This window comes from Amia ocellicauda, chromosome 2 (assembly GCF_036373705.1).
Source record: "Amia ocellicauda isolate fAmiCal2 chromosome 2, fAmiCal2.hap1, whole genome shotgun sequence".
Classification (NCBI taxonomy): domain Eukaryota; kingdom Metazoa; phylum Chordata; class Actinopteri; order Amiiformes; family Amiidae; genus Amia; species Amia ocellicauda.
In genome coordinates, this window is record NC_089851.1 from 11,024,791 (window position 1) to 11,049,033 (window position 24,243).

The following is a 24,243-nucleotide window of genomic DNA, read 5'->3' on the forward strand; positions in this document are numbered from 1 at the left end:
TAAAAAATCAGATCACCTTGACACTTAGGTAATTACTCTACAATGTGGATTTAATGTATGAAACAGTAATTTTCCATTATTATCCTATGTTCTCTGTCTTTGTGAGGAAAGTAAGGGGGTCTTTGTTATTGGCGTCCATGTATTGATACTAATGGCTATCACACATCCTAATGATTTGTGAAAACGTGTTTCTGTCCCGAGCCACAGGGGCTCCATATTAATCCAAACAATTATTTATCGACATTCATTTTCATTTATATTCCAATCATGTTAAGTTTAAATATAATTTGGTTCCAATTATGTATGATAAATGACTGCAACATTACCACCTTCATAAACATGCCATGCCCCATTGAAGCTGAATATCACAGGCAGTGTTTCCAACAAGAACAGACATGCGATTACTTTATTTGACAGTAAGTTGATAGTTTGTGATGTGGCGTGCATTCATCTTTTTTTGTGTGGTTTAGACAGACGTCCGTTTCAGTTAACGTAAGAGAAGTGTACGTGTAACGTCCTTATAAAGCTTGTGCCGAGATATACTTAAAATATTGTAATTTAAATTAATGACTTCATGGCAGCATACCTTTGGCTGAGAGATGAGATAATGGAAATTTAATCAAGTTGCTGATTAAATGCAAATGAAGAAACATGCCTTTTTTCACCACTGATGGATGATGTGGTGAAATTTAAGGGAAGCCGGGCCCCTATTTGTGTAAAGTTCTGATCGTTCAGCTTATTTCTTCAGGACACAGTTTGTTTAATAAATAAGAATTTGTTATTTTTCATTCCTGTTGGATTCCAAATTTGGATGCAGTTCTCCACCCTTCTGTTAAAATCCTTCCAGTTTTCCACAGAACATTTCTAAAAGTTGCAAGACTACATTGTTCCATGATTCGATGACTAAATTATTTCTATTCCCTGCCGTCTCATTAAACAAAACAAATTTAGTGACACATTTGAAATATAAGTCTCGTTTGCCTGTCTTCTGGTATATTTTATTCACTTTCTATGTTTCTCATGCTGTCAGCTTTTTTGGGGGCCAGGAATAATCTAGTGTGTTCTCCTTCCCATCAGCTGCACCCCTGTCAATTTGTTTGAGCTGAAGGCAACCTCGTGCGTTTATCTGTCGGGACAGCTCTGGGACCTCGTGGCTGTGTTGCTCTGTGTGTCTTATTGACAAGAGAGCTTTTACATCAGTGCCAGCTTCAAGATGCCCTTTGTGCCCGGTGACGGCTGTGCACAGAGCACAGTGCGGGATCTGATTTCACAGTAACGCTGGGCTGTTCTTCATCACTGCATGTTTTTCTGGGATTTTATTATTCCCCTCAGGGTCATTACCTGACAAATACAAGCTCAGTCAAATGTCAGAGCCTTTTATGTTTGCAGTGTTCACAGGGTGTAGCAAAGTAACAGCACTCTTAGACATAGACCACAGCGTAATGCTTCTTTAATCAGAAAAAGCAGAGGCCTGGCACCAGAGGTGAACGTTGTTATGCCTTCGTGGGCACAGTTTCACAAGTAGTTGTTTTGTTTTGCTTATCACATAGCTACTGTGTTTTATGAAAACCCACAGCAACGGGATGAGTTGTGGTTTTTGTGGTTTTCCTGCCTTTTAAATGTTTTCCCAGATGTATGAAGATTGTATTGAAGGCTGAATCTGAAAGAAAGAGTTTGCTTCTTCAAAGATATTATACAAATGATGTAAATTCATTGAAACATTTATGGATTTACAAAATAAATTGTATGTCTCTGACAACTTCTCAAATTTTGGCCTGGATTCAATCACAACTTCAGACCATGCACCCGGTTCACACAAGCTCTTCACAGAAGTACGATCCGGCACTGATGGGGCAGAACCTACAAAGTCAGGAATATGTTTTAAATACATTTTCTTGTGGGTGATTACAAACTGGTTCTCTGTTGTGGTTTTATATTGTATTTGTAGTACAGATTTGCACACTTCACAAAAAGATTATTAGACTGCAAGTGTGTAATTTTGATTTGCAGGTAGGTAAATGTTTGATTTGGTTTAGATCTTAGTTCGGACTTTAGTTTAGAAGTTTAGAACATTTTCATTTTGAGGCAGTGAATATTTCTCTCAATAATTCAACTGATTTATATTAAAGGACTGTGAATTGTAAAACAAACTTGTTCTCAGTTTTACGCATCACTCACAGCAGGTCAGAACACAGAGTAACACTGAATTTCTTGGCGTATTCATTTTGGAGCTGCTGTATATGCAAAATGGCAGTAACTGGACGTCATGAAACGAAAGCTGCCTGGGGACAGGGTGCAGAAATAATCCCAGTCTCTGGTGTTAAACCACTGGTAGGGAGGACTGTTACGGATTAGCATAGGAAAATGTTTACAAAGCTACATGCAAACTGCATTATGAAAAACAGCCCTTGCTTGCAGAACCCTTTTTACTCACATGCCTGTGGGGCTCCTTTGAACATATATAAAATCCAGCATGAGTTTCTTTACACTATATGTTTTAAATCAATATTTTTTCAATCTGCTGTGTAATATTTATATGGTAATTAAATTGACACAAATCTCAAGTTTAGTTTTTACAAATGTATATATTCATATTTTCTTATGGCAAGATTATATGCCACTAAATTATCTTGGAATATTCTTAAATGGCATTACTGTCCCCAGGACTGAGAAGTGGAACCACAAGCACAACATGGAGTTCATAAATAAAATAAAAATGGTAAAACCTAACTAACTGAATATTGCAAGCAACACATTAAAAATAGCAACATTTCTATTATTTATTTTTCCAAACAAATATATATATTTAGAGCAAAGACAGCCTGCTAAGCTGTTCTTGCATGCATGGTGCTGGTGATGCACGCTGTACCTGCTGCTATTTGTGTCTTTTGTTCTGGGTATGTCAAGTGTACAGTCTTTATCTTGGCCTCACAGCAGCACTTGCATGCATAAAGAGATCAGCACAGATCTGTGTCTGTGGATCATGCATCTGAACTGCTGAGTAATCCTGTTTAAAGTGCTTCACGCGCTGGTCTTCATTTGCCCTGATAAGGGGGATGGCTCTGAGAAATGAATGGTCACGTCACCCCCCACGGCCTGCTCAGGGGCTGAGTGCTGTCCAGCTGTGCAGCCTCTCCCCGCTTCAGTCAGACTGCTGCTCCTAATCATGGACAGGCGCAGCTGAGACATCAGATCATTCAGAAGTTGCTGTGCTGGTAATGAACGGGCAAAGGTCCTCTCGGGACTTCCTGTCTTCTCTGAGGGGGCTTCAGTATTACTGTCTCTTCGCCACCTGCTCTGGCTGACGTTTTAGGAACTCTCTCTACACCTGCCTGAAAGCCCACTCCTGCCAAAACCTCTGTGCTAATGATCCCCTTTTTTACATTTCTGTATTTTAAATAATTAGAATACATAATAATTATACTGTATTATGTGAAAGCCAGAATAACCCTTCTGAATCATACCTGTTTGTCTTTATTCATATTGCTGCATAATGTTGGGCTAGTTTTATCAATTTCAAGGCTACTTGTTTTACCTTGTTTTTTCCTCTTCCATCTGTTACAGAATGACCAATCAACACAGGACATTCAGATCACTGGAGGGGAAGATCTCTCTCTCCTCAGTGGGAAGGTACATATACAGGGAATTAATCATTTATTTATTACTAGACTTTTCTTGCATTCTCATCGCTTTTCTGTATAGAGATATTTAACTTAGACCTCCCACTTATTTCTTAACACACGTTTAAATGCACAATCATCTTTTCCTCCCAAGTCCTGGTGTAGGGGAGCTGTGACAATGTGAAATGCGGAGAACTGATTAGCAAATAGGGTTCTTGTCTGACTGAGGAAAATAGATGCATTTCCTATTTTTATGACCACATTCAAACAATGACGTCATCTTGCGGCTATGTACTGATTCTTTGCATTAGCAGTCCTTGTTTAAAGAGATTGTTTGTTATTAACATTTTAATCTCTATAGTCAAATTTTAACTATAATAATTGAATGATTAGAAATCTACTGTATGAAAATCAGGTCAAATGTTCCTGTTTAAGCTCAGAGAAGGGCTGCTAACCTCCTCGGTTTCACTTCCAAACTGAAAGTCAGACCTTCTCTATTCAATTCCTGATTTTGAAATTGTGGAAAAAGGACACGCTGATGGGAAAAGCCAGTTTGTCTGTATCAACCACCTTTATTCAAATCAGCCTGTTTAACGTGCCTTTTCACTTGGGACAATGCGTTTTTATCAGTGTTTCCGGTGAAATGAGTGAATGTTTATTTCCTGTTGCAGATATTACATGGAATGTCAAGCTCTGAAAAATACATTCATTTTATACATTTGAGATACATACAAGTAGCTGCAAAATATAGCATCTTCTGGTGTTTGTTTTAGTTCTTGCCTTTGAAGGTACAATCATTCTAATCAAAGTAGCACGGTCTATGCAAATCCAACGCGGACTTTCCAGAAATAACATCACAGAAGGTTTAAGGACACACAATCAAAAGCACCTTGGCATCAAAAGAGCATGTTTCTGAATGATCAATGATTAACCAGAATGTCCATTTACTGTTTATAGCCCTCAGTCTTATTATGATCAGGCCCGATGCAGGACCTCAGTTTGTCCCTTTGACGAAGAATACTGTCACACTTACACCACAAGGCGGTGCTCTCCTCCACTTCACTGTGAGATATTTTCTTTAAGCTGGTCTGAAGAGCTGTGAGAGAAAGCTTCACAAATTCGCACAGCGGTCAGAGGGAGAAACTGCATGGGTTTCATTGTGAAAGACAGAAAGATTATTTCCATAATTTCTCATGGCGCAATACAAAGATGTCAGGACCAGCAGAGCTGTCTAAAACATTTTGAAGTATTGGAATACGAAGACTGACAATCTGAGTTGTGAATGTGAACCCATAAAAGAGACAAAGGACTGCGGGACTACTGTGCATTACCTGGGCACAGGCTTTTATTTTTAGAGCAGAATAGCTCAATCTGACTCTGCAAGAGTGAGAGCAGCTACCTCAACCTGTTAATTGTTGTTTTCGAGGATCCATGAAAGAGCTCCTCAGTGATGGCACTCCAAAATGAATTCCTGACATACTAACTGCATGCAGAAAGAGGTGTACTCTGAAACGAGTCAGTCTTTGCTGTGGTATTTCTGTCACTGGAGAAAGTGAGGAATTCCAGAACTGCGCCCCAAGATAGAATGTGAAAGCAAACCAGAAGATACATGTGGGTTCAGTGGCATTTACTTGACCAGTTTTGAAATGCCATAATTATATCCTCCTATTTTATTTACTGTTACAGCAGTTTCCTGCTTGGTTCCTTGTTTATTCCTGATGATTAATGATGTAAGTGTTGCACAAATGAAAGACTGATTACAAGGAAGCGTTGTGTTTCATGAAGGCCACATCTGCTCAGAGCAAGATGCTCCTAAAGCAATAGTTACTTAGAGATGTACTTATTTTGCTCTGTGTACCTTTACCTATTGAAGCTAATTGAACCTGCTGAACCTAACTGAAGCAAGACATTTATTTATTTATTCGTGATTGGTTATGAAGCCATAGTTTTTGATGATATCAGGTAAAAAAGCAACCTGCTGTGTATGGGGCAGGATCGCTGCTTTTGTAATCATCTCGTTTACATTCATACACGACAATAATATGTTAGGGGTAGGCTTTCATAGCGTGTGGATAAACACTTTCTGGTTGGATACACATGGCCTGCTAAATATATCCACTTTAGTTCTGTTAGCACGTGAAGGGAGGAGATGGATGCTGTCATGTAGAATTATTTCATAACATGACATGTGATTCGGCATCCAAGGGACACCAGGAACTAACCCACGGTGAGGCCATCGAGAGACCTCCCAAAAATCTCCTGAAAGACTCGTTGTTCAGACATTGCACTCTGAGTATTTGTGCTCAGAGCAAAAACGTAATACCCAAATCCTTTCCTGTTGCATGTCTGCCAGTGTCAGAAATAATATGCTGAATGATTGAGGAGAATATTGGTATGCAAATCAACAGGTCTGACTTGTTTATATATATATATATTTATATTTATTAACCAGGTAAAATACATATGAAGATGGATGTCAGTCATTTTTAATACTGTCCTGTCATTCTTTCTGGAAAATATATATATTTTAAAGTTTTTATGATATTTAAATGGCATTCTTATGTAGTGATCTAGATAACCCATTGAAAGGGATATATACATCAATTCCTATACTGTACAATTTACTTACCATTTAATGGAATCTGCGTCAGTGCACTCACTACTGGTTTTCACTACACATGCCTAATGAAAATGTAGTACCCGATGTCTTCATAGTAAAAGCTTGCAGCTACATGACTTTTTACAAATGAAAGTTTGTTTCTGGACTAACTGTCAATAAGTCAGCATACTGTTCAAATACCTTCTGGCTATTTAAATTCCCAATGCACTTCCTCCCCAACCACTTTATATAATCTTTTCATTCAGGTTCCATGAAATATTGCTGAACAAAATATGAGAAGGTTAGGTGTGTGAGTATAATTGTGCTCAGCCGTATCTTAGAAAGCTTTGTGCTAGATCAGAGAGTTCTTAGACTAAAACTATGCTGATAAAAAGGCATTTGTACTCACTTATTAATTTATATATTTAAAAGGCTGCAAAGTCTCACATTTCAGTCATATACTATCACTTCGCAGTACACAGTTTTGCCAGGGTTTGGGTGTGGGCAGAGCTTCTTAAGTCCTGCCAGCAGGCAATTCTGTTTGATTGGCAACCACACATCACTTATATAACTCTCCAAGTGGGTGTTTTGAGGAATATCTGTGTTGGTCTACCTAATGGATGTTATAATGGAAAGTTAAGCCCCATTAAGCTGAATTAAGCACTGTGATATAGAGATGAAGGTGGGGTAAATATGCACCATGAAATTGTGAGAACACATCTGGGCTTGTAAAAGGTAGGCAGTACCAGGAAAATGAAAGGCCTTTCAATTAGGAGTTTTGAATGTAATTCATTCCTTAAGGTAGCTTGTTCGATTTTAATCATCTCGCAGTTTCAGATCAACAACTGACTTGTAAATGAGTCACACTTTCACGCCACTTCCAGAGGGTTTGCGAATCGTGACATTTCACATTTGAAGCTGTTGGAAGAGCTTACATAAAAAACAGTTTGTCAGTGTTATATAATACCTTTGAGTTGTGTAGGTAGGAAGACGCATTGCAAAATCGAGACACGAAAGAGGTGTTTAGTATTCAGTGTTAATTTGTCTCTTTATTTTTGGTTTGGTTTCACCTTCACCTTCTTTACAAAGAAGCCGAATAAGCCTACATTTTTAATACTGGTTGCAAATCAGTTTCTCTGCAGACAATGAAGGCCTGTATTATATTGTTTTCTATAACCATAACCATATGGTTATAACCATAACGGGCACATCTTTGGAAACGGTCCAAGGAGATGACAATCCAGGTCTTCTGATGAAGTTGTAACAGGCTGCGGTGGGGTGACAGAGTTTGGGGTCCAGTTCCCAGACTTGGTCACTTTGCGCACAGTAGTATATTGTCAGAAACTGTTTTAATATTACATAGGCCTGTTCTCAAAATTAAAAAAAAATGCCTGAGCATAGATTTCAGATTGGTAATGTTAACTATTACATTTTGTGAAGTTTAATTTCTAATGGCAAAAGACTCGCAGTAATAGTATTTTAGGTTGGAATAGTGTAATGTATTTTCTGTAATTTCTAGATATGCATTCCAATCTGAACTGTCATCTTTTTCTTCTCTTTGTTTTTACATGAAATGAAGAATGTCCTGATCGTAGAGGTAAGTTAGTGAGTACACTGCATGTCTGTGTTTTTTACATTTTAATGAATATTTAAAAACTACTTCTGTTCTGCTTTTTGACCCAGAAAATCATAATCTTTTAATTTTGAGTGGTTCATTTATAATACAGACCTTGAACCAAAATCATACTAAATAGACTGTCACAGTGAATCATGAAATTGAAAGTCTGAAGTAAGAACAGATTTCTTGTTATTATTTTGTAAAGATCGTTCAGTACAATGGGATATGAAAGTTCTGCAATGGAATAGATCCTAATTAAAACTAAACTGAGACCAATGTATTTAGAAGGCAGAGTAAACAACAGAAGTAGTTACCTCAGTTCAGACAGAATTTCAAGGTTACTGTCTTGGTAGCAGAAAACTGTTATAAAGCAAACAATTTACAAATGAAACAGTCAAGAGGCAGTATAGTTAATAAGATGCTATTGAATACTGTCACTTTACAGTATTTTATATATAACTTATGAGTATCAGTTTTCAAAGGCTCAAATTGTTTATTCTTATTTTTAAAATCAAAGGGTCTGTTGTATCTATTTTCAAGTGAATCATTCTAAGAACATTGCATACTATTTTGGGAGAAACAAACATCTTAATATAACCCTGTGAGCTTTAAACTGCAACATTCATCCTTGCAGAAATGTTCCTTGTGAATTGACCCCATCCCTCCTCCCAGTCACCACTACTCTTCAAATTCCATGGAAAAATACATTAACATGTCATGATTCATGTATACCAGTTTTATAAATCAAATCTTAAATAAATTAAGCTCAAATAAGAAGGACGAAGACGTTACAGAAAATAATAAAGGGATATAATAATGTGTTGTGTCTAAAGAACACAGATGTGGTCTATCATTAGTCAACAAACAATGCCATTGAACAATAGGCTGGAATTATCGTCTTAAGTCTCACTTCTGAAAACAGTAATTTCCCTTGCTGTGTCATATCTGGGACATGAATGTGTCTTGACTCTCCCAATATCTTGGCTTACTACCAACAGATAAAGCTACTGTCACATTGGCCTTAAAGTTACAATGAGCTTGAATGAATGACTCTCTGTAGAGTTTTTGTTTTGAGAACACACTTCACCGTGTCTGTCATATCATCAAATATATTTACCCAATTGATAACTGATTGATTGATGATCTGATTGCAAATCGTGTGAGAGGATGCTTGTGAAATTATTCTGCGTTCCTACAGAACCTATTTTGTTGTGCTCTCGTCTTATTCCAAAGGCTATAGTTGACACGGGCAAGACGATGCAGGCTCTTCTGAAACATGTTGAGGGTTTCAAACCAAAGATGGTCAAAGTGGCAAGGTTAGTGTGAACTATTCAGTAAAGTTAAAGACCAAGCTCTACGAAGTCATTAATGAATAGCAACATATTTTAGTCTTGTTCTCTCCTCAGCTGATACAGTGCATTGGGTGGATTAGTACCGACTTTTTGTGGGAACGCTAATGTTTCTTCATGAGTTCAAGTACAGTTTTTATTGCTTGACGCTGTGTTCCTATATCCACTTGGCGTTTACATTTAAACACTACGGCACAAAAGTAGAGGTATTCTTCAAACCTGTGTTGACTCCTGAGTAGGTATACTTCAAACTCTCCTACTCACTCATTCTCTGTTTGTTTCTCTGTTTCTTTTGAGTGTAAAAACTGATTTTCAAGGATTACTTTGATTACCTTCATAATGGTAAGTGACAAAAGTTTAGCCATGTCCCAGTATCCCGTCCAGACCCTCACTGGCGCGCTGTTGTTTTCTCAGTTTGCTGGTGAAGCGTGTACCCGCGGCAGTAGGCTGCCACCCAGACTGTGAGTGGTTTACTTTAACAAGTTATTATTCTCCTAACTCTGTATGAAACCAAACCTTCAGATAATACAATTGTATATTATTGAAATATTTTATCTTGAGTTGTTTTGTAAAGTTTGCTTTTGCTAACACAACATTTCCTATTATTGAAGTTTATCTTAAACATAGTTTTATTGTTTAACCAGGGTGTTGTAATGCTTACAAAATTCAAACATTCAGTGCATCAATAATTCCATGTCTTTGGAGTGATATCTAAACAGTTTTAGGAGTTTTCCTTTTTATTTTGTGCGGGCAGAATGTGGTTGTCGGAAACGCTGTGATTTAAGTATCTTTACATATAGACTTGAGTATCTTGACCAACAATTCATTGTTGTTGTTGTTGTTTTTTATTTTCTCCTTGCTGTAGGCAAAGAAAGGAAAAGAGGTTAATAGTCTATTAAAATGTCTCCTGCTACATGCTGTTTTGTGTTACAGTATTTGACTTTTCTTAGAACATTAGAGTCTGTCTAACATGTTTGTAAATCATTTTGTATTCATTTTCTATTTCCTGGCAGATGTTGGATTTGAAATTCCTAACCAGTTCGTAGTGGGCTACGCCTTGGACTACAATGAGTATTTTAGAGACCTCAATGTAAGATGACATATTCTTGTAACTTTTCATTTTATATAATTTGTGTATCCAATACAAAATAACCATTAACAAGACCTGACTGAAGGCTCATCTAATATAAAGATTGTGTAATTTATGTCCTCCTGGAAGATAGCACAGATAGATTTGTGGGGGAATTTTTATTTTGTTAATTATGGGGACTTTTAGGAAAATGCATATTGCATGTCTTTGCACTGCTGGTGTCTGGAGCATTGTGGATTGGCTTTAGTTGTATCAAATCCCCATATACACCGATCAGCCATAACATTATGACCACCTGCCTAATATTGTGTAGGTCCCCCTTTTGCCACCAAAACAGCCCTGACCCGTCGAGGCATGGACTCCACTAGACCTCTGAAGGTGTGCTGTGGTATCTGGGACCAAGACGTTAGCAGCAGATCCTTTAAGTCCTGTAAGTTGTAAGGTGGGGCCTCCATGGATCGGACTTGTTTGTCCAGCACATCCCACAGATGCTCGATTGGATTGAGATCTGGGGAATTTGGAGGCCAAGTCAACACCTTGAACTCGTGATTCATCAGACCAGGCCACCTTCTTCCATTGCTCCGTGGTCCAGTTCTGATGCTCACGTGCCCATTGTAGGCGCTTTCGGCAGTGGACAGGGGCCAGCATGGGCACCCTGACTGGTCTGCGGCTACGCAGCCCCATACGCAACAAACTGCGATGCACTGTGTGTTCTGACACCTTTCTATCAGAACCAGTATTCACTTTTTCAGCAATTTGAGCTGCAGTAGCTCGTCTGTTGGATCGGACCACACAGACAAGCCTTCGCTCCCCACGTGCATCAATGAGCCTTGGCCGCCCATGACCCTGTCGCCGGTTCACCGCTTTTCCTTCCTTGGACCACTTTTGATAGGTACTGACCACTGCAGACCGGGAACACCCCACAAGAGCTGCAGTTTTGGAGATGCTCTGACCCAGTCATCTAGCCATCACAATTTGGCCCTTGGCAGAGTCGTCAGATCCTTACGCTGCCCATTTTTCCTGCTTCTAACACATCAGCTTTGAGGACAAAATGTTCACTTGCTGCCTAATATATCTCACCCACTGACAGGTGCCATGATAACGAGATCATCAGTGTTATTCACTTCACCTGTCAGTGGTCATAATGTTATGGCTGATCGGTGTATATCCCCTTATAATCATATAAGTGAGCTGTGTAAGTTGGTTGATTTTGGTTTTGTTCTTAAATTGGTTAAAAACAGGTAAAACTGAATTAAAAAAAAATCCTATTGGGCAGTAACAGCAGTGAAAAAGTAAAATAAATACATGCTGAATTTTAAAACAAACCCCCCAAAATGCCTGGAACCAGATCTGTAGCTCTTACCTTTTCATGGTTTTGTGTAATTTTATGCACTGCAATTCTGAGCTTTAAATAATGTGTTTTCACAGACTGGAGTAGAAGTGTAATATCTGATGGAGTGTTGGGTACTTTGCATTTTCCAAATATTCATGTTTTATCTGTTAACTGTTAAATATCTCTTTCTGATGTTTCTTCATTATACAGATCTGTTTCAACCTCAATTATCAGTCCCTGCTTAGTTCTAGAATAAAACAAATTCTTAAGCAAAGCCATAAACGACAAAATATTTAAAAATGTATTGGAAACATTATAAACAGTATATGTATAGATATTAGTGTTTATATTATAATAATTGAGGCCCAGATGAAATCCATACTTCAACTCACCCACCAACTCCAATTTTTTCATCTCATACTTGATGGTGGGTTTCCACTGGAGCCTTTGGCAAACAAATGAACCCGCCATCAATTACGTTGTTGATTATTGGTGCCTGGCATGTGGGTCAAAGTGTTGTTACCATCTAGGCCATAGGCTAAACTGTATACGTGAAACATGACACACACATGTAATAATTAAGTGCACTGGAATGATACACGTCTGCTAATGTTAATGCTTTCAAATGTTATCTTTAATTTTGTGTTTATAGGAACTGATTGTTACAAAAAACATATCTAGTCAGATCCAGGGTTTTAAGACTGTTTTATTGCAGATTGCTTTATTTCACCTTGTCATTTTTACACGTTAGAAGATTCAGAACAATTTATGCTAACAAATTCCCCATTTTATTGAGCTGCTTCTGAATGTGCAGGAAATGAAACCTGTCTGTTGCTGTTGTTGCTATTGTTATTGTTGCTGCTGTTTGTCTATAAAAAGAGCGGCCTCTTGTTCATGGGCTTAGCTTATGTAATTATAAGCAGATATTGATTCTGCGTCTGATGTTGTAAAATTGATTTATTTTAATAGCCCTGGATTGTGAAGTTCCTTTCCTAAGAAAAAAAAAAAAGTATGCTAAATATTTCTCTCGCAAACACAAATGTGATTATAAAATATTTTAGAACCCTTTCATGTTCATGCTTATCTGGTTTTGCTTTCACATAAGGGTTACAGTCATGAAAGGGATAATTACATAGCATGATTTTAACGAACAGCTATGCGTTTTTCCATGTTTTGCTTCAGTACCATATTATAAACTGGCAAGCTATTTCTCATTTAATTAAATGCTTAACTGATTCTTAAAATTTCTCTGCTTTTCAGCACATATGTGTAATCAGTGAAGAAGGCAAGATAAAGTATAAGGTCTGAGGAGCATGCTTTCATGAAATGCTGTATTTCCCCTTGAAGTCTGGACTCTTCCCACAAGGATTGGCTGCACAAAACCATGCCTACCCCATTCACCCAGTGTCTGTACTTGACTGTATTTTTACGATGGTGACGGTTCACACATTCTTGCTCGGAGACGACACTGCAGAACCCAAAGTCCTGTTTCCATTGTGCACAATAGAATGATATTTAGTGATTAAGCTGTTTTTACTTTGTTTTGACACTAGGGCTGTCCTACCCTTTTATTAAACCATGCCCTTTCCATTACAACACAACTATGGATAAGACCAGGATGCAACAACATTTAAACTGAAATACAAGGAATGCCTTATTAAAACAATTATAATAACTGAAACTATTAAATTTAGACTTAAAAATGTAGATCATCCTTGGGTGCATCAAACATCTATACATGGAAGTTTGCTTTAGTTTGAAGATTCTCTAAATAGTTGTCAGCTAAAATCTGCTTGTGACTGAGTCTTGTCCTTCCCCTGTTTTGAATATACCTCATGTGCACAGTCTCCTGTCAGAAGGCCATTGTAATTAAGCCATTTTCTTTTTATATTTGGGAAAATGTGTTAGGAGTAAAATATGTTTTGATTTTAAGGGGACTGAATCCCCAAAATGACAGAACCAAAACAGGACGTTTACTGCTAGACCATCCACATGAGAAATGAACCCAGTGAATCAAACCAATATTGTTGCAGTGCTTATGGAAGAACATTTAGTTTAACTATAATTTGCAAGTTCTTTCTCTCCATTGCCTTTTACAGCTTGTTAACATGTTTGATGTCAGGTATGGCTTATTTTAAGTTCAGCACGGGTGCATCACACGTACTCAAATCCTCCCACGCTGAAGCTGTGTGTTCTGTTCGAGAACTCGCCTCTATTTCAGCTAATGCAGGTTAAAACCTCTTCATAATTTGCTTTGATGGGAGCTGCATTCTTGGAAAAGATGCATCATTCACATGCCTTACTAAAACTGGGTTGGTTAGACTGCAGCAGACCACATTGCTTGAAAGCATTTGGTATTTAATGTTGCTATTAATGGCTTGGGTTGTTTCAACAGGACACACATTCCTCTCATTGTGAAGCAAATGTATGGACTAATAAAGCTAATTTATCATACAGTTTCAATTTTGATTGGTGTCTTTTGCTTTGCGGATATTTTGGCTTCCTGAAATTTGAATTGTGGTCATTGATCTTGTCTTAGCAGAATTTACGTTTATTATTCATAAAAGGTGTGTCTCTTATCAGTCATATTTACTGTAGTAAAGGAGGAGGGTTAGATAAGGAATTGAGTCATTCTCTTACAGTGGGAGAACAGAAATGTTTAGAGGAGTGGGGAAAATAAGAATTTATATTAATCATGCTGACAACAAGGCACTCTTCTGGTAAAATAATATATTACCTTATTAAGCTTATGTAGTCATTTTAATACTATAAATATTGTGTCCAGTTTGCATTTCTTATATTGTGTATTTTGCTTGAATACCATTAGGTCTAATATACCTAATGTAGTGAGTTTTAGAAAAAATGATCTGTTATTTACCACATAAAACTACATTTCCTAAACTGCAAGATGAATCAACATCCACAATATTACTGTGGAAGCACCGTAGCCAGCACTTGCTCGTGCTAATCTTTCTCTCCTTACAATAATTGTTTGTGAAGTGTGGACAAGCACATATATTTAGTCCGAAAAATATTGAAAATATGAATATCGTTATGAAAAAATTGCGTGGGTCGCCATTCAAGGATTTCCACATTAGGGAAAAAGTTTTTCCTTTTGCAGAGTTAATTTGTACCTCATTAATTTTGCCAATGCAGGAGGTGAGGATTTCCATCCTGCAGCGTTCTTAAATAATGTCATAGTTATCAGAGCTACAGAGTTCATGTCTGAGGAATGTCGGTCAGAATCAAAAAGGGGTCCCACACAAACGGGATTATTGATTCAGAGCTTCAGTCGGGCTGAGACACTACAACATCCTCACTGTCAACACTGCCCGCCACCCTCCTGCAGGCTCAAGGGCACGCTCACTCGAAAGTCGTGCTTTATGTCACCCGCCATTGGTTGTCACAGTATGTGTCTGTGAAGCTCATTCTGGAAATGAAGGCCATCTATTCAGAGTCGGAAAATCTTTTTTAAGAGAGAGGATGAGGGAGCAAGGTTAGCTACTTCTGCTACTATTCCATCTTGGTGGAAACCAAAGAAAGTTGGGGGAAATGGCTGTGCGTTGCTTATTTTAAGTAACATGATAAACGTTTCTATTTAAGGATGCATATTTAACGTAGTGATATTCCCTGGGGTTTAAGGAGTGTCCTTACTGAGTATTATTCTGTTTAATAAGATGCTTCAGTAGAGAAACAGCCAAGAGCTTCTGTCCCTAATCTTTCTTTCTCACACTCAGTAATGTCTGTTGCACTTTATGCTCGGTTCATGATTGTTGTCATTATCTGGTTATCAGAGCAGCCAGAGGGACTATGCTCACAAGGGTTTTGTGCAAGTCTTTTAACACAGAACAATTACAATAAAACTGGACCATGAGTAAAGCATGCTGTACTATAGCAAACACTCTTAGGGACATTTGTTATGGTGTACCATGGTATTGCCATGGTATTAATAAAGAAAGTACAGTGAATGCATGTTTAACCTATAGTACACCACAGTAAAACCCTAGTAAAAGTTTAAAGGATCTCTTTCTCTGGAGACTAGACTGAGCACTTAATAAATAATATGACAGAATAGGGAGACTTCCTTTGCCAGATTCAAATAATTGTTACTAAAGAGCATGAGCTACGAGGAAAGAGTATATAAAGGTCTGGTTTCACAGACACAGATTAACTGGTCTTGGACTACCCAATGCTATTTTAGGTTGGGTGCTCCAAGATTGGTGCTAATTGAGGTCTGTGAAATCAGCTGAATGTCCTGACCCCTGTCACAATACAGTGCATTGGGAAGAACTTTCTTCCTTCATGTTATTGTTTTCCATGAATCACACAGTAAAGACAAATTATAAAAACATCAATAATCGTTAAGGATACTTGCTCGGAATGTGTTGTGCTAATATATTTCCAGGACTTTTACAAATACTTTATACTATATATTCTTATGCTTTACAAAGGGGAGCAAACACTGTTATTGTACAATATAACTAACAAACTCGTCTCTGCTCTTGAATGCAGGAAATGTAATTAGACATTTGGGTCACAAAGTACATGCCACCTAGGATCCTAAGGAGTATTTTCTTTATGGTGCATTTGTAGTCTTGACACCTTGAACAAAACCAAATAGAGGCGACTATTTCCTCAGGGCGACTAAGAAGCGTTAGATCAATTGCTTTGAATTGAAGTCGACGTATTATTTATTAATCAGTCTCACTTGTTTGTGTTTTCTATGGGGTGTTCAGGTTGAGGTTGTTTCTTATTGTGGGGACCCTGAAGTCATTGTTGTCATCTTAGCACTGAACATGGCCTCTCTGTTTTGGTATCTGATGAACAGGTAGACTGCAGCAAGCATTTGGATTAGGTTACAGAAAGCTGTCTCAGTTGGTGAATCACACACCATTAATGGTCCTTCAATTTAAGCTGCACCGCTGACAATGCAGCTCTTTGTTGTCACGACTTGTTTTCTGTTCTTACTGAAACCAGGACATTGACATGGTTACTCTCTGCAGCGACTACACTGTGGGCCTTCCTGGGTAACTATTTGCCATTGTTCCTCACCTTGATAAGGTTCACCTATATAGTATCACTATGAATATAAGTGTTTATTCTTATTGATGCATGCATGAGGAGACCACAAATGTTGGTCAATATAATACAGCAGATAATGTTTTTTTTTAATTATAAATGTGCTGAAACAATGAGAGCAGGAATAAAGCAACAGAATATAAAACAGAAAAAAATCTGAAGCAATCGTTATTTCCATATACTCAGTGTTTGCTTTATTATGTTTTATCTTTCACTATGCGTGCCACATTTTGTATTTCCTTTTTTGCCTTTTTCTTTTGTAATAAGCAATTTGTTTTAAGGAAAAACAGTGTAAGAAGTTATCTGTAAAAATTAGATCCTACCCAGTGTATGATTTCTGTTTAAACTAAATATATTCCTAAGCATATTTAAATGTAAATTGGGAATGTATTATGCATAATGTGTCTGAAAATCATTTACACGTTAAAATCAATCATTCAAAATATATATATTTTGGGCCTCTTCATAGTGACCAAGTTGCAAATACTAAAGTCACAATTCAAGATAAATTCAATTTTGTTTCATATTATTTTCCCTATAATTCAAACATAATTGTCTGTGAAGAGCAACTTATTTTAAAAGTGGGACCCACTTTATAGTGAATTCTTTAACTCTATTCAGTTTACACCTACAGACCTTAAGAAATAGTTGTTTAGAATGGGTGAATATGATGCATTTGATAAGTGTTGGCAATGCACTATGTTCATATTTAAATGAATATTTAAATGCTAGAGGGGATGCATAGCCTTTGCTGGAGAGCAATCCCTGACCTTCAGCCTGTTACCCCAGTATCAGTAGCCACGGACTCTGACAGGGCAGTAAATGATTGTCATGTGTCCCTGGGACCTTCTCAAAGGTTCTGCATGTCACATTGTTTTATATAATGTCTGATGTGGTTTATTGTATTTTCATTGCTGTATTTAATAGCTAAATCTTATATGGGGATCCTTTTATATTTTTTCTTTACTGAATTGGTGTTGAAAACACTTTTTTATTATTTGATGCAGGGAATGATTGTAATGGAATTCATGTGTTGGCTAAATTATTTAAGTTCTCTGAAAGTACTGATTGAAGATATGCAACAGTTGATGTAGTGTTAAGTGATTAAAAATGCAGCTGGCTGAATTCTTGGGGCTGAAATTGTAAGACTGAGCTGGTAGAAGAAAAAAAAAAGCTATTTATCTGATAACTCTAATGTTAACCGGCATTGCAGATTGTTGGTGGAACAGAACAAATGGGAGGAACTTCCAAATTTCTCTTTGTATTGAGATTGTATTGTAAATTTGTATTGGTTTAATCATAGATTTACTAATTATTTCTATATTCTATCATAAAATAAAACTGGGGGTGAATTAACTGAATTACTGCTAGACAATAAACAACAGAAGAAGGGCAATTTAATGGACAGAAAAGCTGTTTTATGTATCTGTATTTTCGTGAAAGCTGCCAGGTGCACTCCATTATACTATCAAATACCAATAGTTTCTTTTGCTAAATGGATAATAGATTTTTTTTTTTCATATGGCCTTTACCCAAAGGAGAACTCTGACTGACTACACTGTTTGTGACCAAATTGATTGAATTAAACTTAATTCATTGAGTGCCTTCATCCTATATAAACTTCTCCCACAATTGAAGACTTGCTTTTATTTTAATTAAGGTTCTTTGTTACATTGATTTTTATATCATCTTCCACTAATCAATGCACGGACATTCAGGAAGCCAGATAGTTCATGAAGCAGTTCTTTTTCACTTTGTGTTAAAAGGTAGGAGGGCAAGGTATGGCAGGAATATGGCTACTCTAAAGGAAGTGTGATTCATGAGTCTGCATTCCACTGCATGCTTTGATTTCCTGCATTACTGCAGCTACTGGCACAAGAGCAAAGAACATCCCTTACTTCAGTTGAAAATTGAAGATATATATATATATATATATATATATATATATATATATATGTGTTTGTGTGTGTGTGCATTTTATTCTTAATTCATTTCTGATTTATTTGAAAAATCCTGTACTTGTTTAGTCTCAGACAAGCTGTGCACTTCAGCTGAAGCATCCAATGTTTTGGTGGGACTCTTAAAGAATGATTGAAAGAGATTCCATGAGCAGGAAGGCATTGTGAAGCCACTCACTGGGATGACCCCAGCACAAAAGGCACTGAGAATAATCAGAAAAACAGGTGGCTCTTCTGCTGTGAGAGAATGAAAGAGTCATTTGTGAGGTCTGAGAAACTGGAGACGTGAAAATGTACTTTTCAGTTTTGCTTGCCTTGCTCTTACATTTGTAAGTGGAAACGTGCAGGCTCTTGAACTAACCTAAAAGGACTAGTCAATTTCATTAACCTAGATTTTACAGAAAATACAACAAATTAATTTTGGAGTATCTACTTCCTTTCTTTAGAGAAAGTTTAGTTTTTTAAACCGATTATCTTAGTTGACCAGGCTACATTTTTAAAAAAACACCTGCAGAAGCTTATCGGTTAACATAACATTTCTGGTGAATAATGTAAAGAGAAGAGTTTGTATTGTATGAGGAAGATAGCGTCGTCTCCCAAAGACAACTGTTGATTGGCTAGCGGTGCCTCAGTCTGCCCCACCCACAATGCTGCCCTGTGTGTTTGTACACTGGACAAGCGGCTGGGGCCGATCTGTTAATCAAGAGGTGCAATCTATATCTCATACCGACGATGACCTCACACTGAACCGGGAACCATGTGATTGCAATAATCCGACCAAACACTGGTTGTGAAACACTGGGGCATGACAGTGACCTCTGATGTTTGTTCCCTCCGCAGGATAATACTGTTCCAATCTTTAATCAACTGATGAAAGAGGTCGTTTTAGCTTTGCATTCTTGTACTCTGCAGAATAGAAAAGGAGGGATGAAAGAGGGTTGTGGAGATCCAAAGCTTGAAGCAACTCACACTGTGTAAAGAATGTGTTCGAGTCTCTTGGCAAGCTCCATAGGTGTGCTATAAAAGGGGAAAAACTGGAATCAAGCCATGTATCCTGAAATATGAGTTTCTGCAATTCAGATAAAAGCAGTACTATTGATATCCAGTATTGCATGCACAATGTTACAAGAAAGGAAATATAGCATCAAACAGGTTTATCCTATTTATTTTAAGCTCAGTTCCAAAATTGTGATTAAACTTTTAAATTCATAATATCATCACATTAATATCACTGTTTAGTATGGAATAACATAAAGGGAATGGGAAACTGAGGAGGAGTAGAGGATGATATTTTAAAGCAATGTAAAATAATCACTTAATGACTGGGAGATCTTGATGGCATGTTTACTAATGTTAGGAAGCTTTCAGGGGGAGTAAAATTGTGATTCTTACAAAATATATAAACTCCTAAACAGATGTATTATTTTAGTAGAAATTGTATTTGTGAATTAAAAATCTAGTTAGGAGCCAATACCACTGTGCTTTAAATATTGTGGATACATCATCTGTTACTTTATACATTCTGTGATACATGTGACATAAGGGAACACCAATCATTACTGTCAACCTGCAGTAAAATTGTCTTGGTTTGAATTAGAACTATTACAACTCTGTCCAAGTTTTTTTCATTTTAAAGGTGCTGAAATGCTGAAAAACATGCATATTATTCAGACTGACAGTAGACCAAAGCCAAAAACAATGCCAGATAGGTTTGCACTTTGGTGAAAGAGGGCATTTTTTGGCATGGGTCAAAAGAGCCCTCCTATTGTCCTGTCTCATTGTGTCACAGAGGGCCTCACTTGCAAACAGAACACTGTCATCCTTTGTCTCTGACTACAGCAGCCATGCAATCTTTTCATACACAGCAAAATCCCATGTGACATCAATGCCCTATTTGACACAATCACTAGTAAAGAATCTTTGTTAATGTACGGAAAATATAACTAAATTGCTGGAGCCCATATGGCCCACTGAACCAAAGACCAGAGTTAAACAACAAACACGCTATGAGCTATTTACTCAAAGAGATTGTCATGGCTACTGAAAATACATGGATGTTGCTCATGTTCCTGTTCTAAAAATACATTAAGCATATTCTGTAATATTTGAAGTCTAAGCCTTATTCATATTTCAGCAGTTCATCTCACAAAAATAAAAACACACACCTTTTTCACAGTAAAATCAATCAGGTCTGGAAAACAGATGCAGAGGAATGTCGGAATGTGAACACAATTCTGATGGCCTGATTTTAAGCCTGATTCATATACAATAATAATGTATAATAAAAGTGGATTTTCTGCCTTTCTGCTTCTATAGGTTGGTTAAGAGGCAGTAGTATTTTTAATTAACTTACCAGAGGAAATAACTAACAAGCCCATGGCTGTGCCGTTCCTGTCTAGGGTAGTGAGTAGAAGGAAGTTCAACTTAAGTGAGAAGATGCATGACTTTACAGAAGTTCCTCACTGTCTGAGAGTATTATTAATTGCAGGGATAATAATTAACAGACCTCAAACATCAAGATAAAACACATTTAACTTTTAATTGCAATGCCCTTTTGCACATCTTTTTTATCAACGTAATTTCAATAAAAGCACATCTTTTCAAATGCAGAAACAACAACATATTTAGAAAAACGAAAAAAGATACTCAAATATGACACACATACACCCCCCACACATACACACACACACACATACAATATAAATACCAAGAGACAGCTGTTCACAATGTATTTCATTGCATGAAGGCCCACCCCTGGCTTTAATGACTGCTGCAATCCTTTTGAAAGATGGCCAGAAGAATGCAGTTCCATTCCTCCCACAGAACTGTTTCTAGTTCAAAGAGAGATGTTTCTTGTCGCAGTCTCTTATTGATTCACTGTTCGTTTCAGTTCTTCCAAGAGTTGCTCTATGTCTTTAAAGTCGGGACGCTAAACAGGCCAGTTCAATGTGATTAAAGTCATGCAACTGAGTGACAAATACATAAACTTCACACCCATTTGTTATCATTACTCTTTGGACCATTATCATGTAGAAAAATAAACTTTAAAGTTTCATCCAATATTTTGTAAGAGGAAAGCCCAAAGTTGAAGAATGTGATGATACTCTGCTACTGTCACATGGATTACTAAGAAAAGTTAATGTATACAGAAAAATCTATTACTGAGCAACACTAATCCAAGCATAATAACATATGCCACTTAAAACCTATTTAGTCAGACTGAATCACATTTGAAACTCTTTCTGAAATATGTAATATGTTGGAAATCAAGTTGGGAATTATTTAAATCTTTCTGGAAGATGTACAAAACGAATGGGAGTTACAAGGTTGAAAGAATGTTTTAAAAAAACAACAGGCCGCATTTATTTGTGCTTCAAATTGGCTATTATTTCTTCAATTACTAGACATTTGCAGATAACAAGTAATGAGGAGTTCACTTCAGTGCAAGGCTTTCGCCATCTTCAGTGCTCCAATTTCAAAATATAGGTTTGTTTATCTGAGGTTTATCTAAGATTCATTTATTAAATGTCAAACTACACTTGGTTTGTAAACAGCAAAGTTACCAAACAGCACATGTATTTTTCAATTTAACTGTCACAGTGTAAGGCAGATAATTAGGTTGTGTAACTGTAAGTTTAGAGTTTCCTGTAGTAAAGCCAGATTTATAAGGCAGAACACTAAGTGTTAGTATAGGTGTTTAACAGTAGATGTCAGTAACTTTGTTGACACTTTTATCAATGTTGGCAACTTCCGCAAATATTAATCTTGTAGTTAAAACTCATTTTACATTTACAAATACAGCTGAATATATAGAACAAGTCATATTCACTTACATTCAACCAAAAGGGATATCGTGACCAACTCAGAAATAAAAATGTCTTCCAAAACAAGCCTTGTAGTCTTATGTAGTCTTAAAGAATCATGAGTCAGTGGAGTCAGTCTGGAAAGATGATTTTCTAATATGAGTGTACTTTTAAAGCAAACAAATGAGAAATCTAGAACTACACAGCTACATGCGGCTCAGAGCAACGGACAAATACACGTTTGCGTGTTTGTGTAAATGGAGAGGTGGAGTGCAAGTTAGTCAAAAGATTACAGTGCACTTCCTACTTTTTATAATCTTTCTGTTTCTGTACAGTTTTTCCATTCAGAACCCTGAAGGAGACACTTAAATTATCTTATGTGAAAGTAATAGATTTTTTGTTCTTGTTGATGTCTGATAATTAGGTACAGTTGATCAAAATAACCTTATCCACATTCCACATTTCTAACTTTTAGATAGGTAGACTAACATTACATATATTGCTCCAAATGTTAATAAGTGTGTGAGAATGGAAGATAAATATGGAAATGAACCAAGTCTCTTAAATATAAACAAAATAAATGGCAAGCTAAATGGCTCAGAAGACAACTTTGTGTATTAAAACATTTATTTTTTCATAGGGAACATTTTTTCATCAATTGTATGTTCTGGGTGAACAAGTCTTATCAAGTTCACTTAAAATTAGAATTTCATAATGATCTCTTTCAGCAGCATGAGCACTCTGGTTGAAAACTGGTTGAATGTAGGATTATTATTTGAAGTTAGGACATTAATCTAGATAATGTAACTGCCTGAAAACATCATCCAGTTTCGAACCATGCAAGTTATTCCAAACATGTATGATAGCTAAATGATTTAATCTGTATTGTTTCTTGAAAAAACAAATAATGCAAGTTAATTAAACAGAGCACCTAACTAAGGACCGGATAAAATTAAAACTTTGACCCACCCGCTAATAGCAAACTACAAACCTCTACATCATAGCAGTTACATTCATGATTAGAAGAAAGTGTCATCTTACTAAAAATGAAACTGCAACTGAGTACAGTTCTGTAGTTTTCAATTAGCGGGTGAGTCAAAGTTTTGATTTAATCTCAGTCTAAGTAAACTATAAGACTGAAGTAGGCTGTATTTTCAATATGAAAGCATTTATTGGAAATAATTAGTCTTATGCCAAAAGGAAGGGAATTCCAACTGCATTCTGTTGAAAATGCCAAGGACATCCTGCCATAACTAGGTCATGTCTTCTCTGTAATGGAGGGACCATAGGCACATGCTCATGTAAGGATATCCAAACCTCAATGCCGCAGGATATTCCAATATAAATAGGGGCTCTCAATAGGCTGCCAACATTAAATGTACGTAGTAAAAGACCATGGCATGCATCTCCTACTTTATCGAATGCCAACACAAAGACAGAGAAAGCAGAAACATCAGAGAATTGCTCTTCACATTTGTATCAAACAGGTTCTGTTCTTGTTGTTGTTTTCATAGTAGCCTTGAGCTGAAGCTGAACTTTTTTGACCTTCAGAGGTGAAGGTGAATGCGTGCTTGCTCACTCTACGGGGGACAGGATTTTTCTTAGCTTTCAATGACATCATCAAAGGGAATGACCATCTTTGTATTATTATTATTATTTCCCAGGTGAGAAGAGGAACATGAGTGATGGGGGAAGGAAATAACATAAGAATTATAAGAATAAATGCATTTGAAAGCGTATACGGTTTAAAGAGAGAGAAAAGACAGACCAAAGGAAAGAAAAGGAAAGCAAGGA

The 24,243-nt window shown here is 36.9% G+C and overlaps 1 protein-coding gene across 1 annotated transcript in view; it reads left to right on the forward strand.

The window, feature by feature from the left end:
* prtfdc1a (phosphoribosyl transferase domain containing 1a) overlaps positions 1-14,072 on the forward strand; it is a 25,459-nt gene extending 11,387 nt beyond the window's left edge. Inside the window, exons 4-9 of the mRNA XM_066718214.1 lie at positions 3,565-3,630; positions 7,799-7,816; positions 9,071-9,153; positions 9,601-9,647; positions 10,200-10,276; positions 12,870-14,072. Coding sequence (XP_066574311.1) covers positions 3,565-3,630; positions 7,799-7,816; positions 9,071-9,153; positions 9,601-9,647; positions 10,200-10,276; positions 12,870-12,917 — 339 coding nt within the window. The 3' untranslated portion in view covers positions 12,918-14,072. The remainder of the gene's footprint in view (positions 1-3,564; positions 3,631-7,798; positions 7,817-9,070; positions 9,154-9,600; positions 9,648-10,199; positions 10,277-12,869) is intronic.
* The last annotated feature ends 10,171 nt before the right edge of the window (positions 14,073-24,243 follow it).